This window comes from Pseudophryne corroboree, chromosome 1, assembly GCF_028390025.1.
Source record: "Pseudophryne corroboree isolate aPseCor3 chromosome 1, aPseCor3.hap2, whole genome shotgun sequence".
NCBI lineage: Eukaryota > Metazoa > Chordata > Amphibia > Anura > Myobatrachidae > Pseudophryne > Pseudophryne corroboree.
The window spans coordinates 240,806,535-240,824,786 of NC_086444.1; the positions used below are offsets into that span (position 1 = coordinate 240,806,535).

The 18,252-nt window shown below is 44.9% G+C and overlaps 1 protein-coding gene across 1 annotated transcript in view; it reads left to right on the forward strand.

Annotated features, from left to right (window-relative positions):
- The window catches only part of LVRN (laeverin), a 273,477-nt gene that overhangs the window by 116,760 nt on the left and 138,465 nt on the right, over window positions 1-18,252 (forward strand). Inside the window, exons 5-6 of the mRNA XM_063964163.1 lie at window positions 4,579-4,733; window positions 12,818-12,931. Of these exons, the coding sequence (XP_063820233.1) occupies window positions 4,579-4,733; window positions 12,818-12,931 (269 nt within the window). The remainder of the gene's footprint in view (window positions 1-4,578; window positions 4,734-12,817; window positions 12,932-18,252) is intronic.

Here is an 18,252-nt window from a genome sequence, read left to right on the forward strand (position 1 = left end):
AGACATCTGGTCTGGCTGAGGAGGCAATGCCACCCAAGGCCAGGTAGCATAATCAAATAGTAGTGCAAGGAAGTGCAGTACAGCACACTACTCAGTGGTGCAAGTAGAAAAAAAATCTTAGTGGTACTGTGCGCGCACGTCAAAGGCGCCAAAAAATGGGTGTGGCCACATGGCCAATGAAAATGGGGGCATGATACACATATGACCCGATATTGCAGTCCCAGATACACATATGCCCCCACAGCGCCAGATACACATATGCCCCCACAGTGCCAGATATGCCCCCATGTTGCTAGATATGCCTCCACAGTGCCAGATACACATATGCCTCCACAGTGCTAGATATGCCCCTACATTTCCAGTTATGCCCCCATATTGCCAGATACACATGCCCCCACAGTGCCTGATATGCCCTCATAGTGCCAGATATGCCCCCATGGTGCTAGATATGCCCCCAAGGTGCCAGATACACATATGCCCCCACAGTGCCATATAGGACCCACAGTCATATAGTCATAGTCCCCATCCCCCTCCCAGCACATAGCCATAGTCCCATCTCAGTAAATAGCCATAGCCCCCATCTCCCCAAGCAATAGCAGTAGTCCCCCCAGCACATAGCCGTAGTCTTCACCTCTCCAAACAGTCATACAGTAGTCCCCACCCCCTCCCATCACAATAGTTCCCTGCCAACATAGATAGCCATAGACCCCACCCTGCACATAACCCCTCACCTCCCCAAGCTCATAGCCATAGTCCCCATCCCCCTCCCAGCACAGCTGTAGTCCGCCCTTAGCACATAGTAGTAGTCTCCACAACTCCCAGCATATACATAGCCTCCCCACACAGCAAATATTCCTAGTCCCCACCCCACAACATCCCAGCAGATAGCCGTAGTGTCTGGCAATACCTGCTGGGCCAAGCTGCCTGGGATGGAGGGTGGAGGATCGCTCAGCAGGCAGGAGCTGGCGCCGGTGTCCGGCACCACACCAAACTACGTGAAGAAACTGAAAATAAGCTACAGCTCCCAGCAGCCCTTGTCGCTGGGAGCTCCCGACAGCAAGGGTTGCTGGGAGTTGTAGTTTATTTTCAGTTTCTTCCCTGTAGTACATTGCGGTGCCAGACACTGGCGCCAGCTCCTGGCTGCTGAGCGATCCTGTCCTCCATCCCAGGTAATGCACAGGCAGCTCGGCATAGCAGGTATTGCCAGACACTACGGCTTAAGGGATTCCACCCATTGGCCGAGGGAGACACCGTTGGGCGGCGCCCCCTGCTCGACTGACGTCCCTGGCAAGTGCCATCCTGGCCAATGGGTAGATACGCCCCTGGTCACAGGCTGGGTTTGAAAAATGACAGGAGCTGGCTGGCTGGTACTTTACCTCCGCCTACTTTATCTCCACCCAAGGCTTAGTAAATAGACCCCTTAATCTCAGTAGGCTCAACCTACTAGTGGAGATGGCAACAAATACAAGAAATGAGCTCAGTGAATCCATCAGCTGAATGGAGATGATAGATGCTAAGACAGTTGTGTTTTTTAGATAATGTTAATTCTCAGTATTATTCTCTAGTTTACAAGCAGCATACACAACAAATAGTCAATGCTTTATACAGAGTACTGCCGCACAATACTGTCTGTCAGGGAAAGTACAGCACAAGTATGGGGCTGATTTAACAATGAGAGATAGTCTTGTTAATCACTTGTTACAAATGATAAATGGTGCTGCAGCCAATCAGCTCCTGTCACGTGCTTGAAAATTGTCAGTTAGTAGCTGATTGACTGGTGCGCCATTTATCATTCAGAGTATCTCTCATTGTTAAATCTGCCCATATGTGACTTATATCGTGCTGTATATTTCTCAACTATAAATGCATTTCCCTGACAAAAGTAATGCAGGGAATGCTCAGTATTGTTTACTAAACTAACATTAGGAATCCTTGCATTGTGTATCTGCAGTTTGGGCAACAGGGGGCATGTACGAGGAATTCACAAGGATGTAATGGATCCAATTCAATCAGTCAAGCTTATTCAGGTTTGTTAGCAGATGTAACACGTGCAGAGAGAGTTACATTTGGGTGGGTTATATTGTTTCTGTGCAGGGTAAATACTGGCTGCTTAAATTTTACACTGCAGTTTAGATTTCAGTTTGAACACATCCTACCTAAATCTCTCTCTCTCTGCACATGTTACATCTGCCTGACCTGCAGTGCAACATGGTTTTGCCCATTTGTGTGCTTTTTTGGTTTGCTAACATACCTGAATAAGACCCAGAATCTCTGTGGTGCAAATATTCACCTAGCACCCCTGCAAGAAAGTGTGGGCTATTAACACCACGCAGACCACAACCTCCTAAGTGAGTGTCAGATGTGACTAGCCAGAAAAGATGACAATGAATAAATAACAATGAAACATGAGCATTTCACTGGCAAAACAAACACTTAGCAATGGGGCACAAGGGTTTCACTGTCCTAATGAATAGAGGACAATGAGGCATGAGCATATCACCGGCAGAATGAAGAGATAACAATGAGACATAAAGATAATATTGCCAGAATGAACAGATAACAGTGAGGCACAAGGGAATCACTGGCAGAATGGAACAAGGGAGCTGGGTACCAGAAAACTGGCAGAATATGAGAACAGCACCAGAGCAGGGCCGTGTGTGCCCCAGCCCACCAACACGTGACACATGGAAACGCAGGCATAAAAAAATACATTGCTGCCCGGATGCTCTCACATGCAGGGGCCATTGGGCAGCTACATTATCTGCCCCCAGGGCCCTGCGCGATGGCGCTGCTCGCACACCCCTCCCTATGGCCCTAGATTTGGAGGCAGGCTTTTAGCAACTAAAGATGAGAATGGTTACTGTGCTCTATTGTGACTCTGAGAACCTAGTTATGACTCCCAGGACTAAGAGTAATAGAGTAAATTGATATACAAAGTGAGAAAATGTGGAGAAACAGGATATAAAAGATAAAATTTGGAAAAGTTCATACAGGTCTGGAATTGTGTTGCTTCAGTCAAAACCTACCCCCCCCCCCCCCCCCCACTCACACAGCCTTACCCTCTACTAGGGGTGCCTAAATCCAACCCCCCTCTCTGCAGCCTAATACTAACCCTACCTCCCCCACAGCCTACCTAACCCTCCCTCCCCCACAGCCTAACCCTCCCCAGAGGTGCCCATACCTAACACCCCTAGCTGCAGCCTAACCCTAACTCTCCCACAGCCTGACCCTAACCATCTCCGGGGGGGCCTAAACCTAACACCCCCCCACCGTGGACTCACACTAACAGTGGGCTGCAGACTTACGATCGGGACGTCCGGTGTCAGGATTCTGGCTGATGTCGGAGTTCCGGTGTTGGCATTATGGCCGCGTGTTGGGATTCTGGCGCCGGGATCCAACTTATGGTATCATGACTGCATCCCATAGGCAGCTTAAATCCAGCCCCTACACTTCTTGCCTGTGGTGTGTGTACATGTTAGACTGCTAGAGAGGTTACATATCATCTGCAATGCAGACAGCTGAAGACCTGATTCAGAGTCAGACGCTCAGCGTCCATGTAGGCGTCTTTTGCTGGTATTGCTACCGTGACTTCATGCAAATGCTGCTACAAGGCCTTCCCTGGTATACAAGCATGCTTCTGCATGTGCAAGGACTGAGACACCACTTTGTGCGTCTTTAGACGCCATCATCCGTTACACCATCAAAAGCTGCACCAGCCCCATTCAAGGTGCAAATTCCCCAACCGTATATATATGTATAGTTTGATACTTGTCATCATCATCATCATTGTGCACTTGTAGCCTATACAAGCTACACCCTGGCCACGTCCTGTTTGAAACTCTCCCATCAGGCAGGTGATACAGGTCCATTCCCGCCAAGTCGACCAGAACCTCTAAAAGCTTCTTCCCACTAGCTGTTCATCTACTAAACAATGTCTAAAATGCCTGGAGCTATGAACTGAGATGCTATCTTGCACGGTGTTCCCATAGTAATGTATGTTATGTATTTATGTCTACACGTTATGTACCGAACCATGTTAAGTAACCCCCCCTCCATGTTGTTATTTGGCGATGCATTGTAACCGCAAACAATTCCTAGTCTACGCAAGTATACCCGGCCAATAAAGCTGATTCTGATACTTAGTGGAAAAAAATCTTCCTGAAAACAGGCACATAGGCTTTTCCCACCGACTCTTTGTATCCCGGAATTCTGATACTTAGGTGAAAAAGAACAGTTATGGCTCTTCCGTCAGAAGTGGAGATGCAACCAAGATGAATATGACTCTGCATTGCCGTACATGAATATGGCCGGTTCCGGATTATGCACAGTGCAAAAACACCCAAGATGCGTTCTGCAAACGTATGTTCAACTCTGCGTCGGCCCCATAGCATTTTAGAGAGGATGTTTCACAAGAGACCAGATATTTTCATTAGGGCTTGTTGTAAATTTGTTTCCCATGTCTGCATTTTCTATGTTTATGGTGATGCCTACATGTCTAATACCACTAACATATATTACAGCTGAGAAATAAGTGATAAGTTAATATAATAATGAAATCTTCTTTTTCCTCTTTTCTAGATTTGGTAGCAATGCCTGAGTTTGATGTCGCTGCAATGGAAAACTGGGGATTAATTACTTTTCAGGAACTCTCGTTGACTTATAACCCCAACCAGAAGTTCAGCAACTCTAAAGCTTTGACTTGCCTGATTGTTGCACATGAGATAGGACACCAGGCATGTGGTAAAATGTCTCAGATATTTATTAATTTCATTGTTAACCCCTCATTAAAAAGTCAATAGATGGTACTCTGCTAATAATCACAGTCTATTATAAAGACCTTTTCTGATCAAAGTTATTATACTCTGAAAGAATAAAGCTTTGTATTCTTTCCATATGTGACTAGGGATATACTTACTAATGTTAATAGATTTTTATCTATATCAAATTGTTCTAATCGATGTTGTGTTCCTGGGGCTGAAATACTAATTTACCAACGATAAAAATCAATATAAAAAAATTGTCTGTTAGTAAATGTGTGATATAGCCATCGAAACATAACATCGATTTGTATTTTTTTTAATACTTTATTTAAAAAACCCACAACTTTTAGTAAATATACCCCTAGTTGTCAGGAATTTGCAATTGCAAAACTATCCGGTTTTACTTCTATTCCAGGCGGCTGTACATTTGTTTATACAGATACATCTAGCATCAATACGTCACGCAGCGTGAGATGCATTCGCGCCAGGTCCCGTGCAACTCCACTAGAGTCTGGCGTTTTGTTTTTGCCAAAAATGCATCTCAGTAGCAACGCAATGCGAGTAAGACGCACCAGGAAACTATGATGATTAATTTGATATACACAAGTGCCAAATTAATCAGAACAGTCTCCTGGTGCGTCCTAGCCACATCACGTTGCGACTAAGACTCATTTTTGCCAGACACTAGCAGAGTATCACGGGATCTGGCATGCCATGAGGGGCTGTTTGCCGCGACTGCAGCAGTTATGTATGAGGACACATCTGTAGAGGTGAACTGAACACCACAATTGGTGTGAAATTAACTTCACATCAATTCTATATGCTAATATAGCCTCATTCCTCCCAGTTGCATGGATATACAAATGTTGCCTAAGCTTAAATACTCTGGTGCCGGATTCAGAGATGGATGCAGATCACACAGCCGCTGCATCTTTGTACACAGACCCAGGCGATAATATGTTAATGACGTAGGAGGCCTCTTGTATAAATAGACACTTCCTGCCGGTATCTCTGATCCGCTGCTCCGTGTGAAGATGCAGCATGAGATCATCTACAAGAACATTGGACATCAGAGAAACCCTCAGGTTACTCAGGATGTCTGGTGCAGTCACACTGAAGAGGCCAGTAAATCTGCATCTGAAGAAGCAGACCCTGTCCTCTGCGTGCCTACAAAACAAGGCTGAGATGCCCCTATTTTGACAAACACTCCCCATCGCCACTCTGCTGTCAACCAGGCTGTGGCGTGCAGGGGACTACGAGGGATGTTGCAGAACGAGATCTGCACACGCGCAGATCTCACATAAGAGATCACACAGACAATGGTTTTGTTTACATCTCTGAATTGGGCTCCTTGTCCACCTACAGGTCCATTTACTAAGCCTTGGCTGGAGATAAAAGTCGACGGAGATAAAGTACCAGCCAATCGGCTCCTAACTGCCATGCCACAGGCTTGGTTTGAAAAATTACAGGTAAGAGCTGATTTGCTGTTACTTTATCTCCATCCAAGGCTTAGTAAATAGACCCCTTAATCTCATGCTTTTCCATCTATCCACAGTCACATGCATATAAATTGCAGGACAGTTTATAAACAATGTAGCTACATGAACAGCTCATATCGGAACTTCTATGGCGGTGCACTGCCAACTGGGGTCCACTGGGTCAACTATTGTTTGGTCCTGAGGTTGAAACTGTAGATCCAGGACGGATCTACAGATGGAACTGGCTATTTGGGCCAACATTTCTTACAGGTGTGGCCTCATACTTCTAGCCACAATACGTGCAAGATGTCTGTATTTTGCTGATAATGCGTCTTATTCATAATGTGATGTGTCTAGGACTCACTAGGTAGCTGTGCTGATCAATTTGATATGCGACACTTGTATATCTTTGTCAGACTGAGTCTGTACAGTATGTGGAACACAATGGAACTTGGCATGGCAAAAAACCATGGCTGCTGCATAATCCTGATGACACTCTCGGTGACCATGGATTGAACCAACTAAGTGGCACTCAGTGGTCCACAGTATCAAATGCTGCAGAGAGAAGTTCCAGAATGATAAAGATTGAATAATCACCTCTGTCTCACCCCATCAGAAGATGACTAAGTACACATGCTACATCTTCTTGTGATCCTAAATAGGTGTACTTGCACATTTTGTTGTTTTCTCATACGTCCTAGAGGATGCTGGGGTCCACTTCATGACCATGAGGTATAGACGGTTCCGCAGGAGCCATGGGCACTTTTAAGACTTTTCAATGGGTGTGAACTGGCTCCTCCCTCTATGTCCCTCCTCCAGACCTCAGTTTTAGAAATGTGCCCAGGCAGACTGGATGCACTCTAGGGGAGCTCTACAGAGTTTCTCTGAAAGACTTAGGTTTTTTATTTTCAGGGAGAACTACTGGCAACAGTCTCCCTACTTCGTGGGACTGAGGGGGCAGAAGTAGGAACTAACTTCCTGACGAGTTTCATGGCTCTGCTTCTGGCTGACAGGACACCATTAGCTCCTGAAGGGTACTGAACACTAGCCGTGTCTAGATGCTCACTCCCACAGCACGCCGTCACCCCCCTCACAGAGCCAGAAGTCAGAAGACAGGTGAGTAGAAGACAGATCTTCTATCAAGTAAAGTGACGGCTGAGGTACCACGCGGCTGGCGGGAGCGCAGCGCGCCATTGCTGCCCACACACACAGGCACTGCAGGGCACAGGGGGGGCGCCCTGGGCAGCAAAAATACCTATATAAACTGGCAATTAGGGGGCATAAGATGCCCAGGCACAGCCCTACCCCCGCCAGTATAAATATTATGCAAAGTCTCTGAGGTAAAAACGCGCCATTGCGGGGGCGGAGCTTCTTCCTCAGGCAGCCAGCACACTGCTCAGCGCCATTTTCTCTCTCTCCTCAGGCTGCAGAGACATCGCTTGTCCTCCTTCACTTCTGACTACAAGTATCAGGGTGCAAAACGGGGGGGGGGGGGGGGTTCAAGTGAATTTGGTGCTTTACAAGTGTGTTTTACTGTGTAAAAAGCGCTGCATCTCAGTGGGCATTCTGTGTTCACAGGCATTAGATACTGGCGCTGGGGTTGTGAACTGGCTGCTCCTAAACTGTGTCCCTCTGACAGATTTTACTGTGGGTCTGTCCTCTATAAGTCCCAGTGTGTCTGCGTGGGTGTTGTACACGTGTATGACATGTCTGAGGCAGGGAGTTCTTCCCCCGGAGGAAGCCATTTTAGGGACACAGAGTTGAAATGTGGTGGCGCTGCTGGCACACCAAGAGCCTGCATGGGTGAAAGAAATACGTGATAGTATGCATCATATCAATAGGAGATTAGATAAGTCTGAATCTTATGCTGAATGCTGGAGAAAATCTGTGGAAGATGTGATTTTTCAGGGTTCTGTTCTTCCATCCGCAGGCGACCCCTCTGGGTCACATAAGAGACCTTTTGCGAATATTGTGAATACTGATACCGACACGGACACTGATTCCTGTGTCGACGATAGTGACTCCAGGGAAATAGATCATAAATTGGCGAAAAATATACAATATATGATTGTAGCTATAAGGGAAGTTCTGGAAGCCACTCCTGTACCTCAGGAGAAGGCTTATTTCTATAAAGAAAAGAAATCTAAGGTCACTTTCCCTCCTTCCCACGAGCTTAATACTCTCTTTGAAGGGATGTGGGTGAATCCCGAAAAGAAATTTCGTATTCCCAAGAGAATTCAAATGGCTTATCCTTTCCCGGTAGAGGACAGGAAAAAATGGGAGTCACTGTCCAGGTTGACAAAGAAGGTAATTCTCCCTGCACCTGGCACGGCTTCACTAAAGGAGCCAGTTGACCGGAAAATGGAAACTACATTGAAATCCATTTATGTTACCAATGGTATGCTGCTCAGGCCCACAACTGCTTGCGCATGAGTGAGTCGCGCTATTGAAAAATGGTCAGACAGCGTGTCATCAGAAATTGACACGATTGATAAAGATGAGATACTCCTTAAGTTAGGTAATATCAAAGATGCTGCCGCATACATGCTAGAAGCGATGAAAGATATTGGACTCTTGAGTTCACAAGCCGCTACCATGGCAGTATTGGCTCTGAGGGCGTTGTGGCTTCGCCAGTGGAACGCGGATGCAGATTCCAAAAGAAATATGGAGGCTCTCCCATATAAAGGTGAGGCCTTATTTGGCGATGGACTAGATGCGTTAGTCTCTGCGGGTACCGCAGGTAAGTCGACATTTTTGCCCTCTGCGCCTGCACCGGCAAAAAGGACATATCACTCTTACATGCAGTCCTTTCGGCCCAATAAATAGTCCCCAGTGGCTTCAGGTTCCCAGGAGCAGAAGTCTACCCCTACTTCTGCCAAATCTTCAGCATGACGCTGGGGCTCCCTTGCGGGAGGCCGCTTGGGTGGGGGCACGTCTCAAACTGTTCAGCCAAGACTGGATTCTGTCTGGCCTGGATCCTTGGGTGTTACAAATAGTGTCCCAGGGGTACAGGCTGGAGTTTCAAGACTTCCCCCATGCCGATTTTTCAAATCGACCTTGCCAGCTTCTCTTCCAGAAAAAGAAGCAGTAACAGCAGCAATCCAAAAATTATGTCAGGATCAGGTCATAGTCCTGGTACCTTTGTCACAACAAGGGGCGTGGTTTTATTCAAGCCTTTTTGTAGTTCCGAAGCCGGACGGCTCGGTCAGACGGATCCTAAACCTAAAAAATCTGAATCTCTACTTGAAACGATTCAAGTTCAAAATGGAATCACTGAGGGCAGTGATTTCCAGTTTGGAGGAGGGGGATTACATGGTGTCAGTAGACATAAAGGATGCTTACCTGCATGTTCCCATTTATCCTCCTCACAGGCTTATCTGAGATTCGCAGTTCAGGATTGCCATTATCAATTCCAGACGTTGCCTTTCGGTCTCTCCACGGCGCCGCAGGTATTCACCAAGGTGATGGCGGAGATGATGATTCTCCAGCGTCAAAAAGGAGTCAATATAATTCCTTATCTAGATGATCTCCTGATAAAGGCGAGATCCAGGGAGCAGTTGTTACAGAGCATCACATTCTCCCTGTCTATACTCCAACAACACGGTTGGATCATAAATTATCCAAAGTCACAGTTGGCCCCGACGACAAGATTGTCTTTTCTCGGGATGATCCTGGACACAGAAGTCCAGAGAGTTTTTCTTCTGGTGGAAAAGGCTCTGGAATTCCAGAAAATGGTACAACAGATATTGAAGTGTGTCGATCCATCAGTGCATTCGGTTGTTGGGGAAAATGGTGGCGGCCTACGAGGCCTTACAGTTTGGCAGGTTCCATGCCAGAGTTTTCCAGTGGGACCTGTTGGACAAGTGGTCGGGTTCCCACCTACACATGCACCGGAAGATAATCCTGTCGTCGAAAGCCAGGATTTCACTCCTGTGGTGGCTACACGAATCTCACCTACTAGAGGGACGCAGATTCGGGATTCAGGACTGGCTCCTGGTAACCACATATGCAAGTCTCCGAGGCTGGGGAGCTGTCACTCAGGGGGAAAGCTTCCAAGGAAAATGGTCAAGTCAGGAAGCCTGCCTTCACATAAACGTGCTGGAATTGAGAGCCATTTACAACGGCCTTCAACAAGCGGTACATCTTCTTCAAGATCATCCCGTGCAGATCCAGTCGGACAATGTAACAGCAGTCGCGTACATAAACAGGCAGAGCGGCAATGGCAGAGGTGACGAAGATTCTCCTCTGGGCAGAAATCATCTAAAGGCTCTGTCTGCGATTTTCATTCCGGGAGTAGACAACTGGGAAGCAGACTTCCTCGGCAGACACAATCTCCATCCAGGAGAGTGGGGCCTCCACCAAGAAGTCTTCGCACAGGTGACAAGTCTTTGGGGAGTTCCTCAAGTAGACATGATGGCATCTCGCCTCAACACGAAGCTTCAGAGATATTGTTACAGGTCGAGAGACCCGCAAGCAATAGCAGTGGATGCGCTGGTGGCCCAGTGGGTATTCAGGTGTATGTCTTCCCTCCAATTCCGCTAATCCCAAAAGTTCTCAAGATAATAAGAACAAGAGTTCGTGCAATCTTCATTGCCCCAGACTGGCCAAGGAGGGCTTGGTACCCGGATCTTCAGGAGTTGCTCATAGAAGACCCTCGGCCTCTTCCTCCTCGAGAGGACCTGCTACAGCAGGGCCGTGCGTGTATCAAGACTTACCGTGGCTACGTTTGACGGCATGGCTGTTGAGCGCAGGATCCTAGTCCGAAAGGATATTCCCAAGGAAGTCATCCCCACTCTTATTCAGTCCAGGAAAGGAGTAACATCGAAACATTACCACCGTATTTGGAGAAAATATGTATCTTGGTGTGAATCCAAGAAGGCTCCTAAGGAAGATTTTCAGTTGGGACGTTTTCTCCATTTTCTGCAGGCTGGTGTGGAGGCGGGCCTCCGATTGGGATCAAACAAGGTCCAGATTTCGGCCTTGTCAGTGTTCTTCCAAAAACAATTGGCCTCTCTTCCAGAGGTTCAGACCTTCGTGAAAGGGGTTCTGCACTTCCAGCCTCCATTTGTGCCTCTGGTGGCACCATGGGACCTTAATGTGTTGTTGCAGTTCCTTTAATCGGGTTGGTTTGAGCCTCTACAAGAAAGAGTTGAAGTTTCTCACTTGGAAAGTGGTGATGCTTTTGGCGTTAGCATCTGCAAGGCCGGTGTCTGCATTGGGGGCCTTGTCCCACAAGAGCCCTTACCTGATCTTCCATGAAGATAGGGCAGAGTTGAGAACTCGTCAACATTTTCTTCCAAAGGTGGTTTCCTCTTTCCACATAAACCAACCTATTGTGGTGCCAGTAGCTACTGACACGTTCACTGAGTCAAAGTCTCTAGATGTGGTTAGAGCTTTGAAGATTTATGTCGCTAGAACAGCTCGAATACGGAAAACAGAGGCTTTGTTTGTCCTGTATGCTCCCAACAATATTGGGTGTCCTGTTTCCAAGCAGACTATTGCGCGCTGGATCAGAGGTACGATTCAGCAAGCTTATTCTACGGCTGGATTGCCGTTACCGATGTCGGTAAAGGCACTTTCTACTAGGAAGGTGGGCTCCTCCTGGGCGGCTGCCCGGGGTGTCTCGGCATTACAACTTTGCCGAGCAGCTACTTGGTCAGGGTCAAACACATTTGCAAAATTCTAAGTTTGACACCTTGGCCGATGAGGACCTCAAGTTTGGTCAATCGGTGCTGCAGGGTCATCTGCACTCTCCCGCCCGTACTGGAGCTTTGGTATAAACCCCATGGTCATGAAGTGGACCCCAGCATCTTCTAGGACGTATGAGAAAACAGGATTTTGATACCTACCGGTAAATCCTTTTCTCCTAGTCCGTAGAGGATGCTGGGCGCCCGTCCCAGTGTGTACTTTACCTGCAGTTTAGTTTTTTGAGTTACACAAGTTGTGTTATCTTAAAAATATCACAAGGAAGCGCATATATGGATTAACTTTTATCTAACATTAAAAGATTTTTTATTCACTTAATTAATTATATAATAATGCACAGCATAATATATGCTAAAAACTTTAAAACACACCAATGTCAATATTGCAATAAAAAAGTCCAGTAAAGTAGATTATTACCGTCCATAGGTATATATGTACCGCTGGAGCTCCACTTAAGGATGTTCTTTAAGCACACATAGTGCTATTTTTATGGATACAAAGTAACAACGTTATTAATCACAAATTAACCAGTTCCATACTGGGAGTTACAAAAATAGTTGTAGCTGTATACCCATGCACCTGAAGTACCTTGAACACATCAAGTTGAACATCTACTGTCTGCTCTGGTAGAAGTGCACCTAGGAGTGCCAAGGAGAATTATCTGAAGAGTGCAAAAGTGTCAATGACACATTAAAAAATCCTAACAACTTATGTCCGCCGCTTTCATTAAATATAGTATATAGTATCAGCTGTACTTAAGGCCAAAATTAATCATGGGAGTGATGGGACATAATGAAATTAGTAAGCAAGTGCCGTGTAATGTCTGTACAAGATCCTACAAGCCAATGATATTTTATTTGTTTTCTTCCCCAGTGGTTTGGAAACCTTGTTACTATGAAGTGGTGGAATGATATATGGCTGAATGAGGGATTTGCCTCATACATGGAATACATTGGCGCTAGCTTCATTGACCCCAACCTGAAGCTGGTAAGCACGATACAATCTTTACATGGCTAATTCAACTTTTACTGTCAATGAAACTATGTGGCGTTGGCTATTTCTGCATGGTATTGGCTAATTTAAGTGTTGGGACTATTTTAGAAAACCCATTGTAGTAAATGTCACAGAAATCTTAATGGAGTCTGCTGATGGAGCAATTTACCACTCCCTTTTTGGAGTTGACTCCTATAGTTGACACCATCTGGATAGGCTTACAGGCTATAATATTGATGGAGAGGAATCTCTGTATCCCTTTCCAGCAGAGTGGACCGTCAGGGGAATAACCAGAAGTTTGTGGGCCATATAGCAACATTTTTAAAAGCACCTGTCCCAATGCTTCCAGAGAGACACGTCTCTGCTTCAGTTGTTAATGATATGCCCTATAATAGTGCCCTAGTTAACTTTCTGAAGCATAGTAGTGCCATAGTTAATGTTATGCCCCATAGTAATGCTCTAGTTTATTTTATGAACCATAGTAGTGCCCTAGTTCATGTTATGTCACATTGTAGGGCTGTCAGTACACATTATGCCACACAGTACCCCCGATTTACATTATGCCATACAGTGTGCCCAGTCCTTATTATGTCACATTAGTGCCTCCTGTTCACATTATGCCACACAATAGTGCCTCCACTTCACATTATGCCACAGTACAATGCCTCGGTTCATATTATGTAACATTATGGAGCATAACTAGATACAGTATATTGAAGGCCCCAAGGCAAAAGTTTGCAAGGGCCCCTATGTATCACCCAATGATGAAAAATGCATATAACATATGCAGTCGGTTTCATCAGAATAGGTTCCTAAATATCAGCTACTTCCAAAGCTTAGGAACCTATTCTGATGAAACCGACTGCCCCTACGTCGGAGAAACGCGTCAATTAGGGCTGGAGCCACAATTTCTACGTTCCTGACCGCCTCTGCACACCTGAGTTCAGGCGCACAGCCGATTTCCCCGCTGCATCTGAGCCGCGTCTGCTCCCCCCCGGGACCTGCCAACGTCCGCACACTGCCACACTTGGGACCTGCCATCGTCTCTACACCGCTGCTCCCGCATTGTCCGGCTGTCCTTGTACCATAGGACACGGCTATTTCATCATCTCATTTGCGGTGAGCGTTCAGCCGTCTTGACGGATGTGTGTGTGTGGGGGGGTGAGCAGCGAAGCAAGACGCTGGCTAGGAGACTTCAAAAACATACTCCTTTCAGGCGGCTTTCAAATAAGCACAACAAGTAAGCATATGTGATCACATCATTTGCAGAGGTATCTTCAAATCACTGTGTTTCTGCTCTTCAATGTTCCTGTATAGAGTCTGAAGTGGGGTACTCTGTATATCAATATTCAATTTTTGTCCATAAGGAACAACTGGACATTCAATTATAAATCACATGGGACATTATTGTTCAATTGGTAGTTTATCAGTGATGGTCAGTGGACTTTAAAGCTCTATATATTCAGCAACATTGTTGTTTTTATATGATCAACATTTTTAATATTTTAATAAATTGTTTCTATCTTCTCATTATTTTGCGCTCTCTTGTATAGTCATATAATTATATCTATAATATATATGTTATAAAGGTGCGACTCAAAGTAGGTGTCTCAGTCGTTGCACATGCATACGCACAGATGTACACCAGGGAAGGGCTTGTAGGGCATTTCTATAAACTCGCAGACCCCTAGTTTTCTACCATGAGCTTTTCATTACCTATCTGTATAGGAGATTTGCACAGCCGTGATAGGAATGCGCACCGTGGCAAAAGTAAAAAATGTATTACAAGTTTTTGCTACACTGGTTCTCAAGGCATCCAGTTACTCAGAATATCTTATCCCACTAGGAATCTTGTTTGCCAATTACGGAAGAAAAGGGTCTGATTCAGAGATGGCTGCAGACCACCCCGCTGCTGCGACTTTGTGTATAGATAAGTGGTTCTAAAACTTTTTTAAATCACAGCGCCCTAGAGTATCAAAAATGTTTTTCATGGCACCCTTAGGCCAAAAGCTTATATTGAGAAATTTAGAAAGAAATATTTAATTAAATTAATTGTGTTTATATGTCATCTTTAGGTTCAGTTATGTGGTGAGGGACAAAATTTACTTCGATTTGTCCACATTTTTTATAGTTGGCAGCCACCAGCACTGGTTTTGTCTATTACATTGACCATATAAAAACTGAATTGTTCCTGGACCACAAATCCGAGGCACCTCTGCAAGTGCCTCGCTGCACCCCAGGGTGCCACGGCACACAGTTTGAGAACCACTGGTATAGATGCTAATGCATTAGGCGGGATCTGTATAGTTGTCTCCTGTCCGCATCTGCAACCTGTGTGCTGCATCCAAAAACGCAGCAGCGCATCGCCATCGTAACTATCACCCATGATGTTGGCAGCATGTTGAAGCTTACCCAAGTAGCCACTCCCTGTCTCTCAGGCTTTGGCTTAGGGGTACTTTGTGCGATCACACAGGACCCATTCTGCACATGCACAGTCCACTCACAATCAGAGATGTACGCAGACCATGAGGTTTGTGCAGCTCTCTGAGGCCCAAAGTTAGATGCTTTAACGCATTAGCCCACATGAAACTCCACAATTGAGGCATCAGTAAGAGCCCCACAGTGATTAACTAACCCAAGCTCAAAAGTGCAAATGTGTACGTACGTGTGTGATACCACTAAAGAAAATTAAGTGTCAATAACACTGCATATCTATGTTCTTCTGCTTCTGTGAATTACCTTTCAAGTACTGTAATAATTACATTTATCCTTATTAAAAAAAAATGTTCACACAATAATAAACATCGATTAAAGTGGCATTTTGCAATCACTGGGAAACCTGCTTAAAGTGTGCCATTATCTACAGTATAAGGCAGTGGTTTTCAAACTGTGGGGCAGATGTATTACCCTGGAGAATGCATAAGGAAGTGATAAACCAGTGATAAATGCAAGGTGATAAATGCACCAGCCAGTCAGCCCCTGTCAATTTGCATATTGGAGGTGATTGGCTAGTGCGTTTATCACCTTGCACTTATCACTGGTTTATCACTTCCTTATGCCTTCTCCAGGTTAATACGTCTGCCCCACAGTTTGAAAACCACTGCCTTATACTGTAGAAGATGGCACACTTTAAGCAGGTTTCCCAGTGCCAAGACACCCTGGGGTGCCTCAGCGCATTTGCAGGGGTGCCTCGGATTGTGGTCCAGGACAAATTCTAATTATTTATGGTCAATGTAATAGGCAAAACCAGTGCTGGTGGCTGCCAAACATAAAATATGTGCACACACAGAAGCGAATCCTGTCCCTCACTACACAACTGAACCTAGGGTTGACATATAAACACAATTTAATATTTCTTTCAAAATGTATCAATAAAAAATGTATAGCCTAGGGGTGCCGTGAAAATAATTCTGATACTCTAGGGTGCCGTGATCCAAAAAAGTTTGGGAACCACTGGTATAAGGGTTCCTCACTTAGTGCTAAACGTTTCTGCAAGGCACTGTCCATTAGCAGAGGGAAGGATGGTACCAGTCACGCTAATTACTGGACAGTGAGCATTTCCTCAGCATACTTAAACGCTGTGTGACGAATGAGCCTCTGAGGGTAAAATCTATAATTTGAAGTATTTATATTAAAGTGCAATGATAACAAATCCAGAGGCTGGTAAAAGGGGTCACTGAATATGTCAAGTGTATCTTTGTGATTATCTCTAAAAAGGAAACAATTTTATAGCAGATTTTCCCGACATTTGCTATACTAGCTTTTATGGACAATTATGGAGCTTCTCTTCACTTTGGTTTCACATTGCAGGGTGTAGCTTCCTCCAGGTTTCTGCAAAGCCATTTCACCTCAGAATGGACATTAATGTTAGGGTAGGTGTGTGTTTGGGAATAATTGTCTCAGACACTGTGCAGGTCAAGCTGTGCCATTTATACAGCAAGGGCCAGTTCTCTCACTCCATATACCGTCTTTTCATTGTGATGCATTGGCATCATTTTTATTTCATCATTACCCTATTCACCCCTACATAAATGTGCTCTCAATATCCCAGACAGTCTCAAAACTAACAAAATAATGTAACAAAATGCAAGTGTAAGACAAAAGGTGTCAGAATTGAGTAAGGGAAAAAGTACAGTAGTAGAACAGTATTAAAATAGACAATGTTTTGACTGCTAAGATGAATCAGTCAATAATTATTTAAGCTTGGAAAATGACTTTTATCTCATCACGGCCCATGCTATAAAGTTGACTATCTGTTATCAATTTGTCCCATACTTTTACCACAAACGATTAATTTCCACTCAAACACTGCTTGGCCAGTGTGACTGCAAATAAACATTCAGGAGTTGGAAGTCAATTTGGAGTAAATGATAATAAAAAAAAAGAAGTTGTTGCAAAGAAACAATATGTTCAACTCTTCATCAGCCCCTTCGAGTTTCACACCTTTTCACATTATTCTAGTTAATATCACCTAAATGTACTAAAAGGTACAGTAACTGTAGGAGAATTAATAAAATTTTCCTCCAAGCCCTTAAATTTACATTTTTATCTAGTAATCAAATCGAATTTCCCATACTTGTAATGGGAAATGCTAACTGACCAAAGTAATAATAAATAAATAAAAAATACTGGAGAGAGCCCTGTGAGAATAATGCTATATTTATCATCTAAATACACCACAAACTGATCACTGTAAAAAAAAAAAAAAAAAAGTAGTTTGAAAAAAATAAAAATAAATACTCACCTACTCCCAGGGATCCGGTGATCGGTGAGTCTCTCCTCCGGTCAGCTGGTTGTCAGGGCTCTTGCTCTGTGACCCTGGTCAGCTATGCTTTAAACTGGCATCTCACTTTAGCACATATGTGTTGCTAGTTTACAGCACAGCTGAACGGGGTCACAGACCAGGAGCCAGGCTATCAGCTGACCGGAGGAGAAATACACCAATCACTGGGCTTATAAGTATAAAGGCGGTGTATGTGCGGTACAATCTTAGGGTATTTTTCATGAAAAATACCCTGAAAGTTGCAGTAACTGGATTCGCATGGACAGAGCTTTTTTGCAAGCTCTGTCCCTGCATGTGATGATTGATACATCGCTACAATGTATTCATATCGCATTGCAAATTGGGGCGAATTTATCACATCACATCAGCATCTCAGATTGTGATAAATATGCCTCCTAGTGTCCAACACATGCAAGGTAAAGAAAAACGAAAAAGTTGAAGTTTTCCAACTGCAGAGGTCTCCCAGCCCCAGGATTACTCTCTCTGATTTTCCTACCTTTATCTCAGCACCATAGCTGCAGCCTGTTCATCA